This window comes from Calypte anna, chromosome 4B (assembly GCF_003957555.1).
Source record: "Calypte anna isolate BGI_N300 chromosome 4B, bCalAnn1_v1.p, whole genome shotgun sequence".
Taxonomy (NCBI): domain Eukaryota; kingdom Metazoa; phylum Chordata; class Aves; order Apodiformes; family Trochilidae; genus Calypte; species Calypte anna.
The window spans coordinates 15,740,844-15,753,585 of record NC_044249.1 but is presented as its reverse complement, the minus strand read 5'-3'; the positions used below and the strand labels follow the sequence as shown (position 1 = coordinate 15,753,585).

The window sequence follows — 12,742 nt, the reverse complement described above, 5'->3', positions numbered from 1 at the left end:
ACATTACTTTTGAATTCAGCATATTTAGACTACGCCTAATCACAGAGGCTGGTAATGCATTTTAATTATTTCTTACTCTGTGTCAAGTAGCTTTGTTGATCACATTTCCTATGCTGAATTTACATTGATTCAGCTGACCCATGCCTCTCTTCCTCTCCATATACATTTTCAGTAGCAAAACTTGCTTCATTTCAAGTAAAGAACCCCGGTCAACCCTGATAACTACACAGAAAAAGATGTCCATGTATGTATGCAAAGGCACCTATAGCCATAAGTATATTCTTTTTCACTAGGAAATGGCTCAATTATCTACTTACTGCTCAGATCTGCATTTCTAAAGATCTATGGAATTTATCTTTCTGAAGGCCTACAAACCACAGGGAGGAGAACAGAAAAAAAAAACATTAGGTTACTGAAATAAATGGGAATTCTCAGAGGTACCTGCAGACTATTCTATGGACATTTGATTCTGATTAATTCCTGCTCTGATCTAAGGACTTATTTAAAAACAGACAAAGACAAAATTTACTACTGAGATAAGAATATGTATTCATAAATGTATGCAGTATGTATGTGCCATGTGAAAAAAAAAACACCAGGAAGCAGTTAGACCACATAAAGTTATAATGTATGTATACTGTGATGTGGCAACTAATCCACCTGCTGCTGCTATGAGGCATAGTGCCAAATACTAGAGCAAAATAAAGACAATAGAGAAATTAAATATTGTTTTGCTATGGCTACCAACGTAAGGAATGAGCAAAAAGTAGTTGTGCTTATTGTAAGGGGAAAAGTTCAGAGCAGTAAAATTCTAATTTAGCTGATGAAATGTAACACTTCAGCAAGAACTGAAGAATTTTAAGTTCAAAAGTTTCTGGAGCTTGTCTTAGTACCTTCTCCTCCAGAAAGCTGGTGAAAATCATTAGGCCACAACTGTTCTCTTTGAACAAGAACTCAGCTCTATACAATGAAACACAAAGTAAGCTTTCAGATTCATGGCATCTGTTTGATGATTGGCATTCCATTACTTTTGGAGCAGAAGTAATACTTTGGGGTTTTTCTGCTCCACATAGGACTGCACTTATCGATAAATTGTGCTCCTATAGCTCACTTAATCAATTTGAGAATAAATGTAAGCTCAGGTTCAGTGAGCTGCTTCCTTAACTATCAACTCCTGGGTTAAAAGCCAAAGCTACTGGAGAAATAGTGAGGAAAATTGCCCCCTGCCCAAAGCAATATTCTTGCAATGCAGAACAGCAAGAGTTCAGGTCCTGAGGGCACTCAAAAACATGCAGCTCACTTTGTATGGTATCTCCAAACCTGGTAACAACACACTCATGAGAAATTACACAGCAGAAATAAAAAAACCTTCATGATTTCTCACTTGGAAAACTGCCATATTTCATTCTTGTCCATAGGAGGACTTTTTTATTACTGCAAAGGAATCAGCACTTATTTTTTGTGACTTACACATAAGACACAATTTCAATACAGTTGTAAGATCTAATTTTTAAAATACAGAATGTAGCTCTGTAAGTAGAGAAAATGTGAAAATGAACAAGGCCACCACAGCAACTGAACGCTGGTATATATGTGTACATACATGTCTAAGCAAATCTTGACTTGTCTGCAATTGCCACCTAGTGGGCTACTTAAAAATTAAATACATCTATTTTCTTTGTCAAAAACCCACAGAATCACATAGACCTCTGGTAAAGGGTCTCTTATTTTTTGTTAGTGTTTTTCAGCAGTGAACTCTCATTCAAAGGTAATGCACCCCCTCTTGCCTTACCCAGCAGCACAGAACAATCAGAGTTTTAGATTTCAGTCAATTGGGAGACTTAGGAGTAATTCATCAACTTCCGCCAGGGGAGGTTTAGGTTGGATATTAGAAAGAATTTCTTTAAGGAGAGGGTGATCAAACATTGGAATGGGCTGCCCAGGGAAGCAGTGGATTCTCCATCCCTGGAGATATTTAAAAAGAGACTGGATGTGGCACTCAGTGCCATGGTCTGGTAACTGCAGTGGTAGTGGATCAAGGGTTGGACTTGATGATCTCTGAGGTCCCTTCCAACCCAGCCAGTTCTATGATTCTATGATTCTATGATTCCCACAAACTCAAGCAGCTTTCAAAGTGAATACAAAGCAACAAGAAAAGAGCAACCAAACATATTGACCTTTTATGTTAGAGAGTTGGCAATAAGAACACAGTATTTGATCTATGACCAGTCCTCTTTCTGCCACATACTTTGAAATTTTGATCTGGCAATGACCTCAGGTAATGATGTAGCAACACACAAGAAAGAATTTGATGAGTGATTTTTGAAATAACAAAAATTATTTTGTTTTACTAACTTACTGATTTGACATGCTCTGTGACAAATTATTTTCTCAAGTCATGGATTCAGCCCAGATGCTTGTTTATATACTGACAGATACTAAACTGCACAGCAAGCAAGGGAGTTTGTATATATAAAATCTACACATCTGTTAGAGTCAGACTTTTTTTTTTCCTGTATTTTTTTAAATTTAATTATTTATTTCATTTAATTTTCCTGAAAAAAAATATACTCAGAGCATAAACAGGGTTAAACTAGTGTTCATTAATAGAGGAGGCTATTAAACTCTGGAATGAACTCCAAGCAAATATGATTTGTTTCTGGGAACAGTGTTAAAGCAGAGATAACAACCTTCAGAGTAGTAGTTGGAGCAAGTAAATATTGTACTAGTTCTATATTAGCTGTATATTATAGCTTTAAAGTAAACTGTGCCAAAGGAATATTGCCAAAGATACTTTAAACAAATTAAAAATGACTACTTCAAGATTGGAGGAATTTCTTTTCTAAAGATGCAACAGTTTTATGAAAGAGTAAAATTTAGCATGTTAAGCAGGACTGTTCTACATACTGAGGAACTTCCTGAGCATCTGTTAGCAGGGAATTCCTCTTATAAGGCTACAAAAGACTGTGAGCAGGAGGCTGACTGAGGGAGTTAAAGGAAACATGAACAGCCAATGTCTCTTTCTTAATTAGAAGTGAGGAAAATACAATTCTTGATTTATAGAAGTGACCCTTAACTCTAAGTTCCAAAGAACCACAAGCAGCAGATGATCATATCAGGAAGGGACAATTAAGGACAAGGCCATGTGGGAGTCAGAAAGGTGATTTCTGTTCTGACTTCAATGATGCTTATATGAACAATTATTTTGTTGCTCTTGTTCCAAACCTGAGACTGCATCCATCAGCAAAACTCTGTGTGAAATTTCCTGAGGTTATATGAAACAGAGAATCTGCAGATTTTCTTCACTGACACAGAAAAAGAGAACTGTTAGCAGAGAAATCTGAACCTAATAGGGATGGCAGAGCTACAGAGAGAATATTCCTGAAATTCTTTGGAATACCAACAACAAAGCTTTTGAAAATCAGTACTGTCTGAGAACTGGACCATCCAGAACAAGAATTCTCTTTTGCTGTACCTAATTTTTGATCTTCCTCTACAACCCATTCTGGTTTTACCATTCTTCACTTCTGTCTCCTCCATTTGTTGCCTTGTCAGAACTCAGATTTTCTGCAGTAATTTTTTCTGACTGAAAATAGAACGTGAAAAGAATGCTGTATACCAAAATAAACTATTTATTCAGTCTTGATATGTTAAAGCAGTGAAATCTATGCTGAGACGAGAATTAGACTGTCATGTCCTTGTAAAATGGAATTTAGCCATTAGAGGAACATGCTAACTCCTCTCATTTATGAGTTTGTAAGACATGACAGAATTTGTGTGCCTGAGTTTTTTGTTTGGTTTTAATTGTCCCCTTTAACATAAATCTCCAAGTTTTGAGCATTTCCTGCAAGTATATAGATGGAAATTCCACAAATGGAATACATGAAATGAAGAATAAAAAAAAAAATCTTCAAATATAATTTCTAAAATCATAACCAATTCTCAGGGTACCAACAGATAACTTCATAATAAATAGGTACACAAGTATTTAATGTAATAAAAGATCAGACACATGTTTCTACACATTGCTGAAGATTCAATCTGAGCAGAAGTCTTACGGATGAGGACTGGGAAAATTCATTCACTATTGAACTCCTCCGTACAGAGGCAGAGTAACTGTGACCATAAGGAGACTTCAGGGGATTCCAGTGTCTGCCAACCCCAAGCATAAGAAAAGGGTAAAATGAATCAGTAGAGAACCAACTACCTTAACCAAGCCCACTCAACAGCAGTATGCACTTGTGCTGACAATTTAATTTATACACAGTGTATTTAAATGTAGAATCTCCAAATTTTGAATAAAACAAGTGGAAGTATGCAGTGCCATCATCACTCTATCAGAGGAAAATTTTGAAGGAACCTTTTTCCTACAGTTTCTACAAGTCTAAGCTTCTCAGAGGAGGTTTTTGCCAGAAACTAAGGGAGAATGAAGGAGGAATTCAGCCTCCATAGTCAACATTTCATAATGTGTTAAAAATACTTGAGCTGATATTATTCTGAGTTGTACAGCTTTCATTTTTGAGTTGTTACTTTTAATTGCTCTCTATATTCCTATGCTTATGCTTAGTTTGTAGAAGAAATAATGGAAGACTTCCTATCTTATCCTATATAAATAAAATTCAAGCATTTTGGATGCAGATTACTTTGTGGAAGCAGATTTCTACTTGCTGCATAATTTCTTTAAATAACACACAGAACAATTATATATACAAAGATAATCCCAAATAGAAGAGAAGTTATACACATGACTGAATGGCTCTTATTATTACAGAATTACAGCCCAGATGATACTTCAAGCTTTTCTGAGCCAAATGGAAAACATTCTGCTATAAAATGCAACTCCATGTACTGGATACATCACACTCAGATTCATGAACTTATACAAATCAGGAGCATTACTTTAGAGAATGCAAAAGACATGCATATATCATAGAGAAGGATATTTTGTGTACTCTAGATATTAAGAAGAAAAAGCCTATGAAGCAGAAATCTTATTTTTGCATTTGGATATTAAATCAACATGATGTTGTTCTGGAGAATCAGACATGAATGGTATGATATGACAAACACTGACTTTCATATTGTGGTTGTTACACCAATAACAAAACAAAAAACAATCCTACTGTAATGTTAGCATGGTGTAAGTTTTCATCATGAAAGCAAATGAATCAAAGTCTTGCCAACATGCTCATTCCCTCATTTTTAAGTAAAATTTCCCTATGATAAAACAAACTGTGATGAGTGAGAGAGGAAATAGAGAACTACTGCCTCCAACACTGTAAATATGGTTTCTTTAAATGCTACAACCTTCACTAAATTACACTTCTAAAACAAGAGATTGTAAAAATATCAAAACCCTGAATACTCATAAAATGAGATACTATTTTAGTGCTATTAGCACAGTCATAATCAGCATATGGCTCAAGAGTATTGGAATAAATATACTGAAAAGAAATATGGCACAAAAATACGTTCTGAACACAAGAGCCACTCAGAGTACAGACCAACCATAACAAACAGCACACACACACTGACTTTCTCTAATAGCACGTTGACTCATCTGAGTGACATTTGCCTGTACTGACTGGAAAATATGACACAAAATTCCTTTCATGCAAAGGTCCAAGAAAACACAGACATTCTCATCTCTGTTAAGACAACCTACCACATCAGAGCTTAATTACCTAAAAATTTTTTTTTTTAGCTTAGATGACGCTCTAGGAGACTTTTGACAAGAGATTTTATATCAATCTGTCATATGTCTGACTTGTGTCTACACCCAGTACTTTCCAATAAAAACACTTTAAAAAAGACAAAACACACTCAAGTAAAATCAATGCAAATACAAGATCCATACTGTCTGGGCATTTTAAGTCAATATTCCTTTCAGCATGACAGTGTAGGAAAACAAGTTTAAAAACAATATACTTCTAATAGTGCAGTTTCAAAAGCAGCTCAGGCACTGGTTCATTTCTGAAAACAAATGAAGGAAGATGTGATCACATCCCCACTCCTAGACCTGATGTCAGGCTCCTTACATTGCATCAGCTCTTTCAAAGCCTTTTAAAAGCTGTGAAGGAAAGGGGAAAAACAGGAGGACAATTCAAATCTGCAGAGTAGCTCAGTACTATCAGAACACTTTATACAACATTCTATTTGTGCTGAAATCCAATTGCGATTACAGATGATAAAAAGCTCTGGTAGTAACACAGATCAGCCTGGAGCTTTAATGAGACCTGGGGAAAATTGCCTAAAATGTAAGAGCCGTCACAATAGTTTTGATAGCATGATTCGGACAGCCTTGCTTGGGGTGTGTGTGGGTGTGCTAAGGATGCAAAATCTCTGTTGTTATGAAAGGGAGACCAACAGACAACAACACATCCACACTATCCCAAAGGTACTCCAGAATTACATTTGAGTTTTATCTCAGAGAGAATTAGCCCATTCACTCTGGAAAACAGCCCAGAAGGGAACACAGAGACAGTGTGAATAATCAGAAAAACTGATTTCCTAAGATAACTGACAGAACAGACTCATTTTTGATGACAGTTGTTCAGAGGGGTCTCTATTTCAAGAGGCTGTCTCTCCCATTAGGATGAAAACCAGATGGGTAATTTATTATTCATATTGTGAGCACATTCGTAACACCCATTTTCTAATCAACAAGCATGCAATTCTCTACCACTTTTACATTATCAGAAAATATTACTTATATCTGTTGGATACTGGATATTACTTACATCTGTTGGAGGTATATTCAATATTTCAGAGTTTTTTAATGGTATTTATTTGAGCATATTAACATTTGACATACCCCAATTAGTTTCTCTCTCAAATTACATTCCTGCTTTCCAAATGAAAGGCTAACATGCTTCTCTGATTGACAGGCTAAATTATTTTGTTTCTTTGCCTTTTTGGACAAGCTGGTAAATGCATTTGCCTGGGGAGAAATAGGAATGCTTTTATTTTTTTTGCACTTGGTCTGAGAAGGTAAAATTTTTCTTCAGCATAGCTTTTTGGTACTAAAAGGAAGGAAACGCCCCCTGAATCCAACCATTTTGCTTTCTGGGTTAATGATAGAAATATCTGCTGAAGTAGAGAAGTGTAAACTCATTAGTAGCATTTCAGTCCTCCCTACTGCAGAAGCCTGAAGGAAAAAAATCTTAATACAGAATATCTGATTCTATAGCTGAAATTTACATCTTAAACCAAATTAGAACATCCAATTATATGCAATCTTTATAACTCAAGTTAGGATTTCTCTCTGTTCATTCTGAAGAAAGCTTGGTCTTAAGCTTTAGGCCTTTCCATCTCTATCATGACTTATTTTTGCTTTAAAAAGTGGGAGGCTATAAAGTGCTATTTCAAGGTAGGTTTGGAGAACATAATCAAGTTTTTATTAATGCAATCCATATACTTAATAGGAAAGATATCCATGACTTATATAATGAAAGGAGTATCCTAATGCAAATAAAACTAATATATTTATACAAAAATAAAAATAGCATATTCAAATAATAAATCTAATTAACTTTTCCCAGTAGTAAGTAATCCATCACAAAGTAGAAAAAAAAGCTAGCCTATGGATTTATTATACAATAATTTGACTGAAGAATTATAGGGTTTACATTTCTTCTAGGTTTCAGATACACAGGTTCTCTTGAAATACAGTTACAATGTTATATAGCAGATTACAATAACAAATGTGACTGTTTAGTGTCAGACTGTTATTATATAAACACTGTTATTTGTGAAAAAAGCATTAATTATGCAGCACTCTTGTAGAAAAAGAAACCAAATGAGAAGAAATGGACCATGCATTTAAGCTAAAATTGATGTATATATGGAGAGCCACGGGAGTAAAGTTCTAAGTTGCTGCAACACAGAAGTCTCAAAAATCCATGTGAGTAAGGTCATCTATTGACAGAAATCCACATAAAGCCAAAACATACATCATCCATACATCAGGTGTGAATGTGTGTGAAAGAAGATCACAGAAGAGTTTATCTGAAAAAGAAATCCTGCTCTGTACCTCATTCCTGGTCATTTCCCAATTTAATGTGTCAAAGCAAAGAGGACAGAACCATTCCCTTTACAAAACAAATGAAAGATAAAAAACTCTTTGTTTGGAACCCCATCTCCCACAAATACTGAAGCAAATAGGATGCTTTTTTCTATTTAAATTTTTACTTTATCCGATTTACACATCTTTTGTTTTAATCACTCCTTAAAGCATTTAAAAACACAGCAAAAAATAAACTAATTCAGCAATTATTCAGCTAAAATCTGACATAACATCACAGTAACTGCAAAAATACCTACAATATTTATTTCTGGCAAGAATCTTCCCAATTCTTTAACACTTAGTGAAGTGACTGGGCAATGTAGTGTCTCTTCTCTATCAATAAATGATTCCAAAACAGATGGCATGAGTTCCATAAACATTTCACACAAAACAAAGCAGGCCAATGTTTTTCCTTGTAAGGAGATGCTAACGTTATGCAACCCAGGATACTAACTCTAGCAGCATTATTTTGGACAAAAAAAACCCAAACCAAACCAAACTTTAAGTAGATTTTGTCATTTGTAGCATGACAGGCCAAGTGTCAGCTTAGCTTGCATGTAATTGTTCATGACCCCTGTCTGCTCAGATCCTCATTTGTAAATGTCTGTGCATCACATCAGAATATTTATTAAACTGTGACCTTCATTTTCTTTCCCATTCTCTCCCATCACTTTCCCCCATCACTTTCTGGGTGCATGAAAAGAGGGAACAGCAGTAACACTCCTCCTCCGTTCCATTATTAATTCAGAATCCTAGACAAATTTTTTCTTACTCAGCAAAAAAGCACAAGCACTTCCTATATTGTATGATGACAAATAGAATGTAAATAGGTATCATGAAGGTATGGAAGATATAAATGAAATCTGAACTGTCAAGATAGATAAAAAAAGAGATAAGGAAGTCACCAGTACCAAGGATGAGAATGTTCCGGGACTGGTTTCTAATCACCACACCAGGCAGGACTTGCTCAGAGCCACTTGAACTCACCTAAGCAAAGTGGTCACAGCATCCATTATGTCAAACATCCCAGAGCAGACAATGCCCAGGTAGCCAAGAAGGCCTGGACTGTATCAGGAACAGCATGGCCAGCAGGTCCAGGGAAGGGATTCTGCCCCTGTACTCAGCACTGGTGAGGACACACCTTGAGTCCTGTGTCCAGTTCTGGGCCCCTCAGTTCAGGAAAGAGATTGAGGTGCTGGAGCAGGTCCAAAGGAGGGCAACTGGGCTGGTGAAGGGACTCGAGCACAGACCCTATGAGGAGAGGCTGAGGGAGCTGGGGCTGTTCAGCCTGGAGAAGAGGAGGCTCAGGGGAGACCTCATCACTCTCTACAACTCCCTGAAAGGAGGTTGGAGCCAGGGGGGGTTGGTCTCTTTTCCCAGGCAACTCTCAGCAAGACAAGAGGGCATGGTCTCAAGTTGTGCCAGGGGAGGTTTAGGTTGGACATTAGAAAGAATTTCTTTACCGAGAGGGTGATCAGACATTGGAATGGGCTGCCCAGGGAAGTGGTGGATTCTCCATCCCTGGAGATATTTAAAAAGAGACTGGATGTGGCACTCAGTGCCATGGGCTGGTAACTGGGAGTGGATCAAGGGTTGGACTTGATGATCTCTGAGGTCCCTTCCAACCCAGCCAATTCTATGATTCTATGATTCTATTATTCTCCCAAGACTGCATAAAGCTTCTTATGATATTTGTAGCCATGAAACTTAAGGCTGGTACCTGCATTGACAGATAAGCAGTACTCAAACCTGCATGGATAAGAACTGACAGTGCTTATGGGCACAATTTAAAAGCACAACAGCCTCACAGATTCCATGTAGCCTCCATAAGCCAAGTCCCACTTCTGCATCTATTCATTCCCTCTCTCCTTGCAGGGCCGGGTAAGGTCTTTGCTAACAAAGGCCATGACTAAACCAAACACAACATTTCCATAGGCAGTCATTACTTTTCTAGTGCCTCGACTTGAGCCCCTGAAGCAGTCTGTAGCCCTGTGTCCTCCCACAGCAGGTTCTGCACATGTAGCTATGGGCTGTGACAGAAGCAGAACACAAGAACGCCTCACCAGTCCCTACAGTCCAAAGGTTATCACAATGCTTCCCAATTTCAAGAAAAATGCTATAACAAAACATGCTTAAATATGCCCTTAGAGAGGTCACTTTAGCAAAAGAAAAAAAACAACCAAACACAGCTTCTAGCAGTCCAGAAAATCACATAAAAGACATTTCATCCACAAACATGTCCATGGTGATCACCATATCCAAAGACAAGAAAGGAAGCACTCCATGTCACAGCCATATAAGCATCTGGGAAGGCACCAGCATAGCCAGCTTTGCCCTTCTCTGATGTGGCCTGATGCCAAATTCAGAAGAAAAGAGCTTCTGGTTTTTCTTGAGTTGTTCCTTTCCTTCTATAATCCCCAGCTTCCAGGGCTCACTGATCTTTTACAAGGAGTGGTTCAAAACCACCAAGAATTCATTACAAAGTATTCAGTCTAAATCTAGATGGTGCATGCATACCTCACAATTCTATCTCTCTGATTCATGGAAACTCCAGGAATTAATACTAAATTCTGATCTACTGATAGCAAGATAGTAAAGTAAATAAATATTCTTGAGCAAAACACACATTTAATAAGGGTTTTTCTGTCCATTTACATAAAATATGGCAACTGCTAGATATATATATTAAAAAAAAAGCCCAAAACATTCTGCGTGTTAACAATATATTTTATAAAGAACATTATTTATTTAGAATTAAAATGTAAATCTTCTAATAAATGCACTTACTGGACGTTTGGATGAAAGCCTGCCAGTTGCAGTTCCTGTCTGATTCCACGTAGAGGAAATAAATCCCTGTAGTCAAGCAAAGTAAAAATCCCAAGAAAAGGATGAAGATATACATCTAAATTTTATTTAATGGAAGTATTAGTAGTAAAAACACAGTGCAACCAGGACTACAAAATCAAATACTTTATCATTTTCCATATACGAGTTCTTCAGCTGTTAATACTGCAGTCATTCTACATTCCTTTATGATTTGACCATACTTGACAGGTTACTTTTACATCTCTACCTTTCTCATGCACGTTCGGAGTCCGTCCACATAAGTTGACTTCATCTTATGAACCTAAATTACATAAAAGTTTAGATAAATACTTATTTCCTTTACTTTTGTACAGAACTGAAAAAATGTTTTGCCCCAACAGTGTGCTACAGCAGTGAACAAATTTAACAGTGAAGTTTGTCAGTTGTTTTTGCAGCTCTTGTTTGCTACCCATAATCTAACATAGTGCAAAATAGAAGTTTAAACACTAAATTTAACAACTCCTAATACCTAAAACTTCAAAATTTAAGTTAAAAAATATTTAGCTGTGAGTATGCAGTATTTTTTGCAAATTTTGCCTTAGTACAACTACATTATTTGAAAAGTATCACCTCACCTGTCTGTATTCTAAAATTATCTTAGGCAAAGGATGAAGATCTTGCAACTTAGTTAGCTGCAAAATAAAGAATGTGAATTATTTGTATACTTTTCTGTTATGTTATTTTAAAAACTTAGACTAAGTTTTGGAGGAAGAAATTCTGTCACCAAGCTGAAAGGACAATATACTGGCTAAATAATTATGTCCTTCAAGCAATCTCACTCAAGACCCAAGGAAGCTTTCCTTCCCATTTCTTTTCCCTTCCTGTCCCTGACAGGGACAAAAAGACATGCAGACAGAAAAACTTTTTCACAACAACTTTGAAAACACCATGGCTCACCATGGGGGAGATTACTTATGGTCATTTTTATATGAAATAATCCATATATAGACATATATTTATTTATACACACACATACACATAAACCAAACGGAGAATTTCTCCTGTTCATCCCATAACACAAGTTCCAGGAGACTTTCAAGAAGTATTGAAATTGACAAATCCAAAAGCAATAAAATAAAGCTTTGACTGTAAATTGCCATAAAATTTCAAGAAGATATATGAAATGTTTCAAATAAACATTGGCTACTTATAAGGACAAAAAATATTTGGTACTACAACAGTTTAGGGTGAAAAATAGATGCACCTGTAAGAGAATGGAGAATTGAAAGGATAAGGTTTTTCTCTTACCACCAGGGAGTGACAACATATTAAGATTAGTTACCTATTAATAACCTACTGGAAGGTTTCAGCCTGCCTTTCTCTAAATAACCAAGTCTCAGTAATTGCTGGAAGGAGAGTACTGGACTAGATAAAAACATTGCTATGATTACTGCAAACACATCTTATGCTCCCACAAAAAAATGACATGCATTCTAATTCACTGATCCTTCCCATCTCCCAGGGCTCTCTGTCACTCTCCAAGATGACATATTTGATCTATTAAACCTCTTTCTCCTTGAGTACTGTGAGGTTCTTATGGTTACATTGTTGATACTACCTGAGAGATCATATCTGGTAGTTCAGACACTTGGCCTAAAAGTTGAATTTCCTCTTTCACTCATATGAAACAAATGCTGCCATTAAGATCCCCCCAGAGGCACTCATTCTCAGCAATGAGTTGTATACTTTGACTCCCATGTAAACCAGAGCACCAAATCAGAGACAGGTGCAGAAGCACAGATGCTTCTTGTAAGAAGAATTGCCATTAATATTATTATTTTAACAAAAGGAAAGAGCATCCACATTTGCCTC

At 36.5% G+C, this 12,742-nt stretch overlaps 1 protein-coding gene across 1 annotated transcript in view; it reads right to left on the bottom strand.

The window, feature by feature from the left end:
* The window catches only part of POLN (DNA polymerase nu), a 76,882-nt gene that overhangs the window by 45,305 nt on the left and 18,835 nt on the right, over positions 1-12,742 (bottom strand). Inside the window, exons 12-14 of the mRNA XM_030450688.1 lie at positions 11,506-11,562; positions 11,139-11,192; positions 10,853-10,918 (exon numbers count right to left, since the gene is read on the bottom strand). Of these exons, the coding sequence (XP_030306548.1) occupies positions 10,853-10,918; positions 11,139-11,192; positions 11,506-11,562 (177 nt within the window). The remainder of the gene's footprint in view (positions 1-10,852; positions 10,919-11,138; positions 11,193-11,505; positions 11,563-12,742) is intronic.